The sequence below is a fragment of the Lynx rufus genome, unplaced genomic scaffold, assembly GCF_022079265.1.
Source record: "Lynx rufus isolate CCGP_SWC_20201006 ecotype Redwood Valley unplaced genomic scaffold, mLynRuf1.p SCAF_36, whole genome shotgun sequence".
Classification (NCBI taxonomy): domain Eukaryota; kingdom Metazoa; phylum Chordata; class Mammalia; order Carnivora; family Felidae; genus Lynx; species Lynx rufus.
The window spans coordinates 33,071-49,385 of record NW_025814852.1 but is presented as its reverse complement, the minus strand read 5'-3'; the positions used below and the strand labels follow the sequence as shown (position 1 = coordinate 49,385).

Below are 16,315 nucleotides of genomic sequence, written 5' to 3'. Positions count from 1 at the left end.
TGAGGTGGTCGCCTGGTAGAGGGGCTTCATGGTCAGTGGGGGTGGATCTGTGGTAGCTGAGGTCTGAGTGGCTCCAGAGACCCGGCCACCATCCACTCCGCAGACGAGGCCCAAGCAAGGTGGCCGTTGGGCCCTCCCTGGAGCTGCTCCGTTTCCTGCGTGTCTCCACAGGCCCTGCCTTACGTGTGTCTGCTCATCGCCATGCTTTTCTTCATCTATGCCATCATTGGCATGCAGGTGGGTGTGCCTGCCAGGATGGGGTGCACGAGGGGTTCCTGTGCCCTGGAGCAGAAGGGCACTCATCACAGTCATCAAATGATAACAATGACAAATTGACACTTAGTGATGATTTCTGCGAGCCAGGTATTAGTCTAAGCACTTCATGAACTTAATTCTCAGAAGGACTGTTCTATCAATAAAGGACACAGAGGTTGGGCACCAAGAGGTTGGGTCTGTTGCCCAGAGTGGGGGTAGTAGCTGTGGGAAGATGCACTGCTGTGCTCCTGAGCGGAACCCCACTGAGCCATTGATGGGCAGGTTTGATTGGGTGCTGGACCCCCGTGGTAGTGGAGCATTGGCACATCTTCCTGGTGCTGAGTGGCCTGCAGAGCAGCAGCTGGCCATTTGGATAGTCCAGAGAGTTGCCCTGATCCTTTAGAGGAAATTGCATATTACAGAAGAAAAAAGTCAGCAGGATCACATCAGATCGCTATACTGTCCAATTCAGCGTGGATCATTTAGATTGCTTTTATTTTGCCAAAGAACCCTTTGTCAGCTATTTGGAAAAACATTTAAAAGACGCAAAGCAGTGTTCCAGTTTTAAGCCTTTTGACATCTGGCCTCTTTCCAACAGTAGGGTGGGAGACGGGCCCAAATGTTCATGTGTAGTGGGAGAAGCCACGGTCTTAAAGGCTAGCTGAAAACTGATTTTTAAACTCTGTTTCAAGGATTAAAAAGTTCTCCCATTTTAAAATGTGCTGAGATCTGATGCTATTTAAAACAAATCTATATCTTTTCCTGCTTTGGTCTGTGGATGTACAAACCATAAATGTCATTGAGCTTTGTTTTTGGTGAATATGTGATAGTTCATAAATTTTTCAGCCAGATTCCAGATTTTAAGCCAAGTACAATTACTGACCTGTTTGCACCAATTAAAATGCATAAAAAGCCCATTGTGATATTTGCATAGAAATTTAAAAAGAAACTTTCAAGTAATCTCATAGCTATTACCAATATAATTAGTGCTTCAGAATCATTGACGAGAGAGTCAACTTTCAAATGCTTACAGCCCATGTCAACTCAGCTCCAGGTCCCACTTTTACTAGGCATGCACACTTGCATCTGTGGACTTGCTGAGCTGTGGGACATTGACATATTTGGCCTTGGAGAGGTTTCCTCTGCCCTGGAAATGCACAGACACCATCAGAGCTGGAAGCCCTGTTTCCTGCAGCCCCTGCAGTAGTGGTGGTAGCTAAGGGCAGTGTCCTGTGCCGTATGGGTCTTCTTCTGCCTGGCCACAGCTCCTGATGACCCAACAGTATCAGCCTGTGGCCTTCTTTTTTGTTTCAGGTATTTGGAAATATTGCCCTGGATGATGACACCAGCATCAACCGGCACAACAACTTTCGAACATTTTTACAAGCCTTGATGCTGTTGTTCAGGTGTGTTGTTTGGGAAGTCAGCCCACGCTCAGAGGCCTCTCCACCCAGGATGCACAGGGTGTGTGCTGACCCACGGGGCTACCCAGCTTGTGCTGGCCTCCCCTCAATGGACCTTTCCAGCTTCTCCCCTCTTTTCGTTGTCCTTTCCTAAGGGTTCCTGGGCTTCAGTCAGCCTGAGCCCCGTGTTAGTCTGACCTCCACCACCTCGTCTCTGATCCCTGACAGCGACCAAAACGCCTCTAGCAAGGCTGCAGCTGAGAGTCTGGGAGGACAGAAGGTGCCCAGCAAGGCCTTTTTTTGGTGTGCTGGCCATAAGCTTTCCGTCTGTTGGCCTTGTTGATTATGGTGATCTGTGGGATCAGGGGGAAGCAGAGTAGTGGGAACCCCTCTTGATACAGTATGTGCTACTCAGTGACCCAAGGAACTCAGCTGGCCAGAACTGCTGGTCTGAGTGCACCTCCACCTGCCCCCATGGCTCACAGGACTGCAATTCTCTAGGCCCCAAGTCAAGTGCCAGGGTGGACTCTTGAGGGCACAGAGCTTGTTTTTGGCCAGAGCTCCCCCCCCCCCCACCCCGCAAAGGTGTGCTTGGGAGCGCTTGGTGCCAGCTGCTGTTCTTAGGCACAGCACACCCTCTGTGAATTGGAGGCTGTTGACCATGCTGGTTTGAGGGCTGAGGGGAGAGGACTGCATGTGTCTCCTTGCCTCCAGAGTCTCTTCCATTTAACCAAGCCCACCACCGTGACCCTGGGAGCGAAGGAAGGAGCTCTTTGTAGTGGCTAGAGGAGGAGGGGTGCTGACACCATTCCCTGCCTGGTGCCCCTTCATAAGGTGTCCACACTGGTGTTTATGTATGTAAATGCATCAGGCTGCTGTGAGGCCTGTGCTGGGGATGCCCAACACCACTAACCCCGTGCAGTGCACTCTGGGGCATGGGGAAGTTCTTGTCTGGAGGGAGATCAGAGCCAGGTCTGCTTTGCTGAGCTGCCTGGAGGAAGTGGTCTGACTCTTGTTTTTTATATCAGACGGACAAGTGTCCTTAGGCCTACGCTTTCCCCAAATAGAATCATTTCTCTGGATTTTAGCTATTATGTTAATTTTATCTCTTCATTTATTAATGTCCTGCCTTTGCTGCAAGAGTTGAGACAGGCCTGTGAAACCAGCCTTAGTTTTAAGTTTTTGTTCTCTGAGATCTCTTTTCCTCCCTGATCTCTATGTCACACGTGTACACCAGTGTCAGCCAGGCCTGGCACAGGGCAACTGCTCTGCAGGAAAAGGCCCCTGCCCCTAGCCATTGTCAATGAGGAGTGGGCTCTACTTGTGCCCACAACTGGCCATAGAAGCACACCAAATTAGGGAGACTCAGGCCTCTGGTCTGCCTGTAAGTCTCGTGCACATCCTGCCCTTGTGCTGGCTGCATATTCAGGGACAAAAGTCCAGGAAGAAGGGTTCTCCAGGGTGGCCACTGAGGTTGGGGGTTGTTCTTGGTGTGTTCAGGAAACAGCAGAGGCTGATGTGGCTGGAGTGGACTGAACAGGGACCACTGGGAAAGAACAGGCAGCAGGTGACACCGAGCTGTGGGAAGTTGAGTGTGAATTTTGGCTTTTGCAGCGAGACAGAGGTTGGTTGAGAGAAGTGACCTGATCTCACCTGTGTTTAGTGGGCCCACTGGGCTGTTGTGTGGGGAGGATCAGTTAGGAAACTGTTGCAGCAGATCAGGGGAGGTGATTGTTGCTTAGCCCAGGGTGGTGAGAAGTGGTAAGATTCTGGCTGTTTTTTCATAGTAGATGAGGTGATGAATAGAGTGTGGTGAGCAAGAGAGGAGGCAAGGATGGCTGCGGCATTTTTGTCTTAAGAAACTGGAGGGATGGAGTCACCATTTTTTGAATCAAGGAAGGCTGGGTGGAGGGGTGGGGGAGAGACCAGGAAGGCTGGTGGGCTCTGTTGGCTTTGAGGTGGCAGAGGTCCATGAAGGGGCGCTCACCATGGTGCTGAATTTTGGTGCAGTGCCTTATTTTCAGTAAATAGTTCTTTCTGAGTTCATGATCAGTCCTAATGCCAGAGGATTCTTTTTAAGAAGCATGCATCTCTTGGGGCGCCTGGGTGGCTCAGTCATTTAAGAGTCTCACTTTGGCTCAGGTCATGATCTCGCGGCTCGTGGGTTCAAGCTCTGTGTTGACAGCTCAGAGCCTGGAGCCTGTTTGGATTCTATGTCTCCCTCTCTCTCTGCCCCTCCCCTGCTCATGCTCTGTCTCTGCCTCAAAAATAAATAAACATTAAAAAAAAAGCAGGTGTTTTTTACCCATACCTTACACGTGAGCAGGTTCTCTGCGGAAAGGAACCCAGAGAGGGTGTGCACTTGAACCAGCTCTTCTGAGATCCCTTCCCAGGCTGGTCCAGGCCTTCCTTTATGGGCCTCATAGCTCTGCCATTCTTCTCAGGAGTGCCACTGGGGAGGCCTGGCACGAGATCATGCTGTCTTGTCTCAGCAACCAGGCCTGTGATGAGCACGCCAATGCCAACGAGTGTGGGAGCGACTTTGCCTACTTTTACTTCGTCTCCTTCATCTTCCTTTGCTCCTTTCTGGTAAGTCCTGGTCACTGTGCCCATGTGTCCACCTGTCTCAGTCCATCCTGGGTCCCCCTACATCTGTGACTGATCCCCGATACTGATTCATGTCGCATTACAGGCTGATTCCATGTTGATGGTCCTGTATCCCCCGAACTGATGACCTCATTAACCCTAAAAGGACCCACCCTGTGATGAGCTCCTGTGGGCCTTGCCTTTCCTTCTTAAAAAGGGTTTAAATTTTCCATGGGACAGTTGTCCCTTAGTCTTTAGCCTCTGCCATGGTGCTGGGATACAAAGAAGCATCACTCCAGCCATTGTGCCTGGGGCTGATGAGCCTCAGGAAACTGGTGGTTGGAGAGGTCAGTGGACTAGGTCCTAGGAGTGTGGATTTTATTCCAAGTCATCAGACACCGCTGGGAAACTTTGAGCTGGGGCATGACACGATCTGCGTGATGTTTTAAAATCTTGCTCTGGCTCTGGCTTCTGGTCAGGAGAGGCTGAAGAGTGGTCAGGGAGATTATTGGAGGTAATAGTGCCTAGAGAAGTGTGGGGATGACGGGAGTTGAGGTGCATTTTAAAGGTAGAGCCCACATGACTGATGATTAAACACAGGCGTGAGAGAAGAAAAGAGAGAAAGTGTTGCCTGTGGTTTGCTGGGGTGGTGGAGAAACAAGCCCTGAGTGCTGCCAGCGGGGATGTGAGGTGGTGCAGCTGCTGTGGAGAACAGTAGGGTGGTTCTTCAGTAAAGTGAAAATAGAAACACAGTATGATCCAGCAGTTCTGCTTCCTGGTGTATGCCAGAATTGAAGGCAGGAACTTGAATAAATATTTGTACGCATACGTTCATAGCAGCATTATTCACAACAGCAAGAAGGTAAAAGCAATCAAAGTGTCCAGCAGCAAACGATTGGTAAACAACATGTGACGTGAACGTACAGGGAATATCATTTAACCTTCTAAAGAGAGGCAGTTCTGACATAAACTACAATATGAATGAACTGTGAAGTCATTATGCTAAGTGAAATAAACCAGTGAGAAAAGAAAAACACTGTATGGTTTCACCTTTGAGGTCCCCCGAACAGTGAAGTTTTAGAGACGAGGACAGGATGGTGGGTGCCAGGGGCTAGAGGAGGGGATGGGAGTTAGGGTTTAATCAGGATAGAGTTTCGGTTGGGGAAGATATAAGAGTTCTGGGGCTGGACGGTGGGAATGGTTGCACAACAGTGTGAATGTGCTTGATGCCATTGAACTGCACACTTGTGGGTGTTTAAATTGATAAGCTTTTTGTTATGCATATTTTATCACAATTTTTTAAAGTGATATTAAGAAAGACTTAACCTAAATCCTATTCAAACTCTTGGAAAAAATAGAAGAGGAAACACTTCCTAACACATCCTGTGATGTTGGCATTACCCTGATACCAACACTGGGAAAGATGCCCCAACAAAAGAAAACTGCAGACCAATATCCCTGATAAATAGACAGTAAGAACCTTGAATAAACTAATTCCAACAACACGTTAAAAGGATTCTATACCATGATCAAATGGATTTATTCCAGGAATGCAAGGATGCATTTTCAACAAATGAAAATCAACTTATGTGATGAGGAAAAAACCCACCTGATTATCTCAATAGATGCAAAAAAAAAAGCATGCGACAAAATTCAATATCCTTTCATGATAGAAACGCTTATAACATGATGAAGAACATTTATGAAAAATGTATAGCTAAGATGTATTCAGTGGTGAAAGACTGAAAGCTTTTCCCCAAATACCAGGAACAAGACAAGGATGCCCAATTTTATCGCTTCTATTCAATTCAACATTGTGCTGGAAGGCCTAGCTAGAGCAGTTGGGCCAGAAAAAGAAAAAAAAGGCATTCAGATTGGAAAGGAAAAGGTAGAGCTATCTCTAGTTAAAGATGATGTTATTGTATATATAGGACATCCCAAAGAATACACACACGTGCACGTGCGTGTGCGCGCGCACCACACACACACACACACACACACACACACAGTACTAAAACTAATAATTGAGTTAAAGTGTCAGGGTACAAAATCAACACACAAAAATCAGTTATGTTTCTATGCAACAGCAATAAACAACCTGAAAATGGGGCACCCAGTTGGTGAGCATCCGACTTCGGCTCAGGTCATGATCTCACAGTTTGTGGGTTTGAGCCCTGTGCTGGGCTCCCTGCTGTCAGCACGGAGCCCACTTCAGATCTTCTCTCTCTCTCTCTGCCTCTCCCGTGTTTGTGTGCGCATGCTCTCTCTCTGTCAAAAATAAGTAAACATTAAAAAAAAACCCACAACAACCTGAAAAGGAAACTAAAGAAATAATTCCATTTCCAGTAGCATCCAAAGGGACAAAATATCTGGGAATCAATAAATACCCGTGGAAATGAAACACTTGTACATTGTGAACTGCAAAATATTACTAAAATAAGTTAAAGATGACCTAATTCAATGAAAGGACATGCATGCCCATGGATCAGAAGACTTAATATTAGTAAGGTGGCAGTATCCCCACAAAGTGAGCTCCACATTCAGTGTGATCCTTGTCAGAGCTCTAATGGCCTTTCTGCAGAAATGGAAAAGCTTATCCTCAAACTCCTTTGGAATGGCAGGCAACTCCAATTAACAAAAAAGATCTTGAAAATTAAAGACCAAGTGAGAGGACTCGTATTTCCCTATTTCATAACTTACTACTATAAAGCTATCATAAATCAAAACAATGTGGCTGAATACACACTTTGCCAAAGAAGACATACACATGGCCTACAGGTACGTGAAAAGGTGCTCGACATCACTCATCATCAGGAAAATGCAAATCAAAACCACAGTGACCTATCACGTCACACCTTTAGAATGGCCTATCATGAAAAAGACAAGAGATAGCAAGCGTTGGGAAAGATGTGGAGAAAAAAGAACCCCTGTCTAGTATTGGTAGGAATGTAAACTGGTGTAGCCACTATGGAAAACAGTATAGAGGTTCCTCAAAAAACTGAAAATAGAATTAAAATATGGCCCAGCAATCCCATTTCTGGGTATATATCCAAAGGAAATGAAGACGGGATATTGAAGAGAAATATGCACGTCCGTGTTCATTGAAGCATTACTAACAGTAGGCAAGATACGGAAATAACCTAAGTGTTCATCAACAGATGAATGGATAAAGAAGATATGATACACCACACACACACACGCACACACACACACATACACTGGAGTATTATTCAGCCATTGAAAAGAAGGAAATCTTATCATTTGTGACAACATGGATGGATCTTGAGGGCATTATGCTAGTTGAAATAAGCCAGACAGAAAAAGACAAATACTGCATGGTGTCACTTTTATGTGGAATTTTTTTTTTGTTAAGTCAAATCCATAGAGACAGTAGAAAAGCTGTTGCCAGGGACTAGGGGGTTGGGGAACTAGGGAGAGGTTGGTAAAAGAGTACAAACTTTCATCTATAATATGAATAAAACCTGATGACATAATATCAAACATAGTGACTAGAGTGGATAACACTGTGTTGTATAATTGAAATCTTCTAAGAGGGTAGAACTTAAATGTTCTACCAAAAAAAAAATGTGATCTATATGTTAATTAACTAGACGGTAAGAATGCTATATATATCAGATTGACACAAAGTACACTTTAAATATCTTATAATTATGTCAGTTATATATATCTCAGTAAAGTTGGTGGTGGGAGGGGGACACTGTGGTATTGGTATAGCCCAGTGAGGTGGGATTGAGATTTCTGAAGTAAGTCCAAATATGTATGGACAATTGATTTTTGACAAGGATGCCAAGACTGTTCAGTATGGAAAGAATAGTTTTTTTAAGAAATGGTGAAGGAGGTGTCTGAATGGCTAAGTCAGTTAAGCCTCCGCTCTTAATTTCATCTCAGGTTATGTTCTCAGGGTTGTGAGATCAAGCCCTGTGTTGGGCTCCACACTGGGTGTGGAGTCTGCTTAAGATCTCTTTGTCTACTTCTACTTCTTTCACTCTCTCTGTCTTAAAAAAAATGATGAGGAGACAACTGGGTATCCACATGCAAAAAAGTAAAGATGAACCTCTATCTCACCACATACATATGACTGAACTCAGGATTGAGGAAAGACTTAAATATAAGAACTAAAACTATAAAACTCTTAAAAGAAAGCATAGAGGGCAGATCCTCATGATCTCTGATTTGGCAAAGGATTCCTAGATTTGACCCCAAAATCACAAGTAACAAAAGGAAAAATAAATTGGACTGTGCAAAATTAAAAACTTTTGTGCATCAAGAGGGATTATAAAAAATGTGAAAATACACTCTAAGGAATGGGAGAAAATATTTACAAATCACATATTTTATAAGGGGATAATATTGAAAACACATAAAGAACTCTTAGTACTCAACTAAAAAAGGCAACCATACAAAAAATGGACAAAGAATCAGAATAGACATTTTTGCAAAGAAGATATATAAAATGGCCAAGAAGCACATGAAGGTATTCAACATCTTTGGTCATTATGGAAACTCATATCAAAACCACACACTCCCTTCACACTCATCAGAATGGCTATAATAATAATTTTTTAATGGAAAATAACAAACATTGGCAAGGACTTGGAGAAATAGTAACGTTGTACATTGTGATAGGAATGTAAAATGCAGCATCTTCTGTGGAAAAGTTTGGCCAAAAGGTGGAAAGAATCCAGATGTCCGTCAGTAGATGAATGGGTAAACAAATTGTGGTATATACCTACTATGGAATATTATTCAGCCTTAAAAAGCAGTGAAGTTCTGACACATGTTGAAATATGAATGAACTTCACAAAGTCATGCTAAGTGAAAGAAGCCAGGCACAAAAGATCCTATGTTGTATGATTCCTTTTATATGAAATATCCCAAATAGACAAGCCTCTAGATAGAGAACAGAGATTGGTGATTGCTGGGGAAGGGGAGGAGGAAGGAATAAGGGAGTGATTACTTAAGGTACAAGGTATTTTTCTGGGGTGATAGAGAAATTTTAAAACTAGAGAGGTGGTTGTTACATAATATTGTAAATACATTAAATGACACTGAATTGTATACTTCAAAATGATTAATTGTATGTTATGTGAATTTCAACTCAATTTAAAAAAAAAAAAAAAGCTGAGCTTTCAGCCTCTAGAGTCCAAAGTACTGACTCCGAAGTCACTGCTGTCCTTGAAGGCTAGCTAAGAGGAGAAGAAGATGGGGATGGGAGTTTGTGGATGTGAATTAGGGTTGGGAAGCAGAAGCAGAGAGCAGGAGAGGTTAGGGGGAGCCTGTGGGATCTAGGACCTTGGGGGAGCGGGCCACCGCCTGTGGGTGGTGGTGGCAGTGGTGGTGTGGCAGAGGCCTAGGGGCTGGCTGGGTTAGAGTGGCTTCTGCTGCTGTGATGACTTCACATACAGAATTTGGCCAGAGGGTAAGGGCTAGGATAGAGGGCAGGCTGAAGTCTCTTTATGTCACCCCTTTTCTCCTTCCTGTCCTACAGATGTTGAACCTCTTTGTGGCCGTGATCATGGACAATTTTGAGTACCTTACACGGGACTCTTCCATCTTAGGGCCTCACCATCTGGACGAGTTCATCCGGGTCTGGGCTGAGTACGACCCGGCCGCGTGGTGAGTGGCCCCCATGCTCTGTGGTCCTCAGGGCGGTCCATGCCACGGATCTTGGGACAGGGCTGGGTGGCTTCAGATCTGTGTCATGTGAGCGTCCCCCTCAGGTTTTGGTTGGGCCCACATGGTGGGGGGGGGGGTGCCGGGTCTCCTGTAGGTGGCACTCTCCTTCTCACTGCAACAGTGCTTTTACACCACTCCCTGGGCTGAGAAATGCTGTCTGAGACCCTCAGCCTAGCCCTTAGGAGGTTCCAGGGGGTCTGTGAGTCTCAGGGCTCTTGCTGAATGGGAGTGTACTGTTTCCACACAGGTCTGTTACATGAGGGTCATAGAGGGCTCAAGGGAGAGGGTGTGGACACAGCAGGAGGGCTGTCTGTTGGGGCCTCACCATCCTCATGAAGCTTGGGGGACTTCATGGCAGAAATAACATTCTCCCCGATTGGCTCAGGCTTCTCCCTCTCTGCCATCTCCTTTGGGAGCAGGAGCCAACATGCATCTCTGTGTCCCCAGCCCAGGCTAAAAATAGTGGGTGCTTGGTGAACTTTTACTGAAATTAAAGGAGCTCTACCAGGAGGGGTCTAGTATGTGTAAGACCCTTTGGTCATGTTGGGAAAGGTTTACTGTATTGCATAAGTGAGGGGTGATTCGTTTCTAGACAGAGCAAGTGTGTCATGAGGGGACTGGCTTGGGTTAGAAGATTGTTCCATGATTCATGGGAGGGTCCTGCACACCCAGGACATACTTTTCATCCTTGGGGCTAGCAAAGCAGCATGGACTCACCATCTGCCCATTTGTCTGTTCCTTCATCACTTGCTCATTCACTTGCTTATTCATTCTTTTCACTCTCCCAAGTGGATACTTGAGTAGTTATTCAGGGCATGCTCTCTGCAAGGCCAAACACAGGACATGGAGGGGCCAAGAGACCTGGCTGCTGGGTAAGGCGCAGGCCTGCTCAGTGCCTTCCTTGCTCGTGGTGAGCACTCAGCAGACATGAATGTGAATGAATAATGCATCAGTAACTGGGCGGGTGTCCGTCCCTTCCCTGCTCTAAGGGAGCAAGAAGACTTTGAAGGTGGGGTGTAGCCTCTTCCTGCCTCCTCTCTCTAAGGCCCCCCAGCCTGCCCATGTCCCTCTCACACAGCTGTGTTTGGTCACCCCTTGTGTGGAAGAGGCCTGGAGAAGATGGTCAGTGTCCTCATGGCGAGGACTTCCTGCTCGCAGAGTGCCTGAGGTTCTACCTGTTTTCCTCTCAACTGAAGCTCAGCATGAGGAGTGCTCCAGAGCTCTCTGACCCCTTAAGCTCCTGAAGGCCTGGGAGCTTGGCTGGGGTCCCCAACCCCCCTCTCATCCAACCTTCCTGGAGCCCCTACCCTTTCATGTGAGGATCCAGAAAGGTGCTGCGTGAGACCCTTCCCAAGCTGGGCAAACCCTGGAGCCACTGGCTACACCAGCAACCTTAGGGCACTTCCAGGCCTATAGTGTCTCTGGGTGTTTTTTCACCATGGTGAAAAACTTACAATTTTCACACAGTGCAGAACAAGTGTGGCTCTTATTTATGTTTCATGGTGTAGGTGACCATTTTTGTGGTTGGAGAGTCCTGTCATTTTGCTGATGCACAAGCACAATGGCCCTGCAGTACTCAGTATCATTCTGGCATCCATAGGCTCAGAGGGTAGGCATGGGTTCTCTAGTCAGGAGAGCCCAGTCAAGTCAGAGGGCTGAAGAGACTCCAAGTAAGGCAGGCTTGAGGCTCATTCTAGGAAGTTCATCTGGACTGTGGTCTAAAGGCATGCTACTGTTTCTGGGCACGCTGTTTGTAGAGATGGTGTGGCAGAGAAACAGAGATGCTGTATGGGATGTGACTTGGACGAAGGGACAAAGGCAGGTCAGTGCGGGCCTGTGAGACGGGAGGACTTCCCCCAAATATTTATGAACTATAGACCTAGGACTTCCCCTCTCCAGCCACAGGTGGAGCAGAATTAGGACATACAGGAAATGGACTTGGGCCAGACCGTGGCTTTGCAGTGGTGCACTGGGGGGCTCGGACTGTTTTCCAAATCCAGAGTTCTTGAAAGTAGGGCCTCTGGAAGGGAGATTGGGAACATAGTAAAGAAAGTGCTTATGGAAGAGTAGACAGCAGATACAAGCTCATCCCAGGGGTGGCATCTGGGAAGTAGCACACAAGACCGCGGTCCACAAGTAGCACAGATGTGAAGCTCAGACTTGTTGCTCCCACCTGTGGCCTGGGCTGAAAACAACTTGCCTCCAGATGGCAGGGGACAGGGGAAGGCCCAGCAGAGGCAGCTGAGTGGATGGAGTCTGAACCCACATCCTTGGTAGGACAGAGGGTGGTTTGAACCTTTCACTAGCTTCCCTGGCAGATGCAAGGATGTGGTCATCTTTGTATCCCAGGTGGCCACTCTGGAGAGACTTAGAAATAACACAACTTTGTGAAATTTCCCAAGCTTTTATATGGTGTGTATGTGTGTGTTTGCACCTGTGTGGCTATGTGAGTGTGTGCACAAGTGTATACATGTGTGCATGGGTGTGTTTGTGTGTATGTGTACAGGTCTGTGCACACATGTAGCACGTGTGTATGCATGTATGCAGCAGACATGTGTGCTCGCGTGCACATGGTTTGTGTGTATGTGTGCAAGCATGCACATGTGTGATTGTGTGCAAGTGTGTGAACGCAGCGCATGTTTGTGCGTACGTGTGTGTGGACACACGTGTGCATGGGTGCACATGGGCATATATGTTTGTGTGTGTGCATGTGTATGAATGCACATGTGCGTGGCATATACGTGCACATGTGCATGCGCACACACGCTGTGGAGAGATAAAGAAGGCATGGGGTTGTTGCTTTCTGATGCCGCCTTCTCGAACCATTCTCTATGTTGCTTCTGCCTTGCTTGGTGGTGAAGTGTAGAGACTCAAAAGGGGAATCACAGTCACACGTTCTGTGAGCAGTCTGTCACTTCATCTCGATGTTCGTCCATCTGCCCAGTCAACATTCCTGAGCATCCGCCGTGTGCTGGGGACTGGGGGCCTGTAGGTGAAGCAAGTGTGTGCTCTCAGGACATTGAGCCCAGTGGGACTGTGGGAAAACAGAGGAGTCATAGTGTGAGGCCGGGGGGGTATTTGAGGAGGGAGAGACTCCGTGTGGCTGGTGACTCAGAGGAGGTAGCATCTGAGCCAAACTTAAGAGGGCAGAAAGGATTGAGCTCTAGAGATGGGGGTAGGGGCAGGGGTGAAGGGAAGGGGGTCTGTGTCTGATGGAGAAGAGAGCGCATTGCAAAGGGGCTGGAAGTGGGGCTTGGACAAGTTGAGAAGGCCTTGAAATTTGGGATACACAAGTGGCTTTGACTTTGTTTTGTAGGCAGCGAGGACAGTTTTTGAGTTGGAGTGACAGTATTATGCCCCTGCTTTACATCTGGTGTCATCTGAGGGGTTCGATGGCGGAAGAGAGAAGATGAGCCGAAGAACAGGCTGTGAATTGGGTTGGGTGATTATTGGGGCTGGGGGCTTTGCTGTGCTTCCAGCCCCTTTGTGGCTGGTCCTTTGGGTCCAGTGGAATTAGAAGCACCTTGGGTGAGGCCAGAGTGGGGCTTCTTCCTTCTTTCCGCTTTTCCAGAAGCCATTTGGAGCTGATTGGACTGAGGAGGTTCACAGTACAGGAAAGAGAAACATTGGTGTTGGCCGGAGTGCCCACCCTGGGACAAGGGAGTCTTTAGCTGGACCACCAGATTCCAGGAGATTCAGGAGGCAGGGACAGTCAGGAGAGCCAGGCATGGGATTGCAGGCACTCAGGGAGCAAGAGGAGGGGCTGCCAGAGCGGGTGGGTGAACAAGGCCCCGCGAGAGATGGACCAGCGGTTTTGGTGTGTGCACGGTGGGGGCTTGGGACAGGGGCCGGCACTTGTTCTGTATGGTGTGTCTCCTGCCTGCATCAGGCTCTGGAAATTGTGTTGGGATTGCCAAGCCTCCCAGGCTCTCCAAGCCCCAGGATTCCCTTCAGGGAGCTGCCTGTCCAGCCGCCTGGCTCCTCCTCCACGACTGTGCAAGGACACATCTTCCTGTCGCAGGCTGGGCGGGCGGGCGGGACGGGCTCATCGTGCCTCGGTTGCCATAACCTGTGACATTTCCTTTCCAGTTGCCGGATTCATTATAAGGATATGTACAGTTTGTTGCGTTGTATTGCGCCACCCGTTGGCTTAGGGAAGAACTGCCCTCGTAGGTTGGCCTACAAGGTTTGCAACTTCAGAGCCTCCATCCGACATACTCTTCCCTGCCCGAAATGCAAACACAGCACACACTCCCTGCCTGGTTTGGGAATGACGACACCTCACCTCTCTTTCCTCCTGTCCTGCCCTGCCCCGCACTCCAACCTCCTGGACGCTTTGGTCCCTCATCTAATCTCCCGACCCCTCCAGCTGGCTGGGGAGAGGCAGCCTTCTGAGGCAGCGCACACAAAGCTTTCTGGCTGGGCCTTGAGGGCAGGGGTCGGCTACTGGGTGGGAGCCGGGGGCCAGGCCCTGCCTGTGCCAAGGAAGCAGCTGTCTTACCCGGCTTTGCCTCCAGGCTCTCAAGTGGGTGCTAATGGTCAGACAGGCCCGAGGCCAAGGGCCCCAGAGGAGGGGAGCAGGGGTACCAGCAGACCAGGAGCAGCTGCCCCTCCCAGTCTGAAGAGCCCAACAGCCCAGGGATTTCTGGTCCCTGGGGGAGGAGAGGACAGAGGCAGTGGAGGCCCAAAGGCAGGCCCTCCTGCTTCACCTCTGGATTGATTCACTCAGCCAAGGCTGGGAACCCTGGGAGGAGGGCCAGGCCCTGGGGCAGACACACCTGCCAGGAAGAGTGGCCCCTTTTCTCTCTCGGGTGACCTGAACCCGACTGCGTCTCTGGGACCCCAAGCAGGTCCCACAGGCGGGTATCCCCAGGGTTGATGGGGACAGGCCTGGTGGCCTGTCTACCTTGGGAAGGCATAGTCAGCCCCCAGACACCTCCCTGGATCTGGAGACTTATCCCATTAGTTGGCCCCAGCCCTGTTCCTGGCGTGCTGTCAGGAGGGTGCAAGAGTGGCCCCAAGCCACATCCCACCCCAGCTGCCCACCACGCCCCTGCCCCCTACCCCCACCCTCACCCCCCCGCAATCTCCCATTTCCTGCCCAGCCCTGACTCCCAGCAGCAGCCCTGCCCTGGGCGGCCTCGGGCGTCTCTGGGCTTGGAGCAGGACTCACCCTTCAAGTTTGTCTCTAGAGCCTCGGGACTCCTTGCAGAACAGCGTGGCTCTCGCTCTAGTTTTCTGGCTTGTTTTAGATTTTTCTCCACGTTTTTAGCCTCTAGGCTAACTTTGAAGCAAATTGAGCATTAAGGAAAGCTGATATTTCTGCCGTGGTTCTTAGGCCGGCCTCATCGGTCATGTAATTCTGTCTACCAGCTCTCCCGGCATGGTGAAACAGCTCTTTTCTGATTTGGCATTATCTGTGGTTTCTAAAAGTGTAAAATCAGAAGTTGACAACCCAAAGCCGCCCCGATGCAGCCCTTCCTCATCCCTCCATGTTCATTAGCTCAGACGTCACCCCTGCCCGCTGCCCTGCGTGGGGCTGGAGTGTGGAGGTGAGGCTGGGGGGGGCAAGGAGGGGATCGAGTCAAGCAGAAAAGTCCCTCATTTTACGTATTTTGACTTTGGCATTTAATCTGACGCTGGTTAACTGGATCTGTTTTCTTGTCTGCTTCCTCCCCCCGCCCCCTCTTGCCGCACCCCTCCTGTGGACCCCACTCTGCCTCTGCCTCTCTGGGCCGGGTCTCCAGTGGGCGCATCAGTTACAATGACATGTTTGAGATGCTGAAACACATGTCCCCGCCCCTGGGGCTGGGGAAGAAATGCCCTGCTCGAGTTGCATACAAGGTAGACCCTGACCCTGCACCCTGGAGGCTGGCTGTGCTGGGGCTGGTCTCCCGTCTCCTCTCGGGCTTGTCCGTCTGTCTGCTGCTCTGCTGTCTCACTGTTTCTTCCTTTTCTCTGCTCCAACCATCTCCTCTACCTTCCTGGACAGAGGGACACAGATACCATGATGGTACACCCGGCCCTTGTCCCTACAGGTCTGCCCCCTCTGAGAGCCCCCCAAAAGGCTCAGGAACCAGAGCCCTCCACCTGCCTTTTTCCCTTTCCTTCTCTTTCCTGGGAATTAGGAGACAGACCAGCTTTTTGACAGAAGCTGTTTTTGCTCTGGGCTCAGGACCGCACTCAGCTCCAGTGGAATTAACCAGCCCTCAGGGTCTGACCCTGGTGGAATAGGGGCGTGAAGGGCCTCTGGGACACCTGAGGAACCCACTCCCAGCTCAGCACATGCAGAATTTCCCCAGGCCTGGGCTGTTGTCAGCCTGGCGAGGAAGCATCTCCAGGGGTTTGTAGGTTTCACAGTGGGAAGGAGGCAC

General features: G+C 49.0%; 1 protein-coding gene across 1 annotated transcript in view; it reads left to right on the top strand.

Annotated features, from left to right (window-relative positions):
* CACNA1B (calcium voltage-gated channel subunit alpha1 B) overlaps nucleotides 1-16,315 on the top strand; it is a 189,873-nt gene that overhangs the window by 158,943 nt on the left and 14,615 nt on the right. Inside the window, exons 34-38 of the mRNA XM_047093796.1 lie at nucleotides 172-237; nucleotides 1,570-1,661; nucleotides 4,103-4,247; nucleotides 9,754-9,881; nucleotides 15,689-15,785. Of these exons, the coding sequence (XP_046949752.1) occupies nucleotides 172-237; nucleotides 1,570-1,661; nucleotides 4,103-4,247; nucleotides 9,754-9,881; nucleotides 15,689-15,785 (528 nt within the window). The remainder of the gene's footprint in view (nucleotides 1-171; nucleotides 238-1,569; nucleotides 1,662-4,102; nucleotides 4,248-9,753; nucleotides 9,882-15,688; nucleotides 15,786-16,315) is intronic.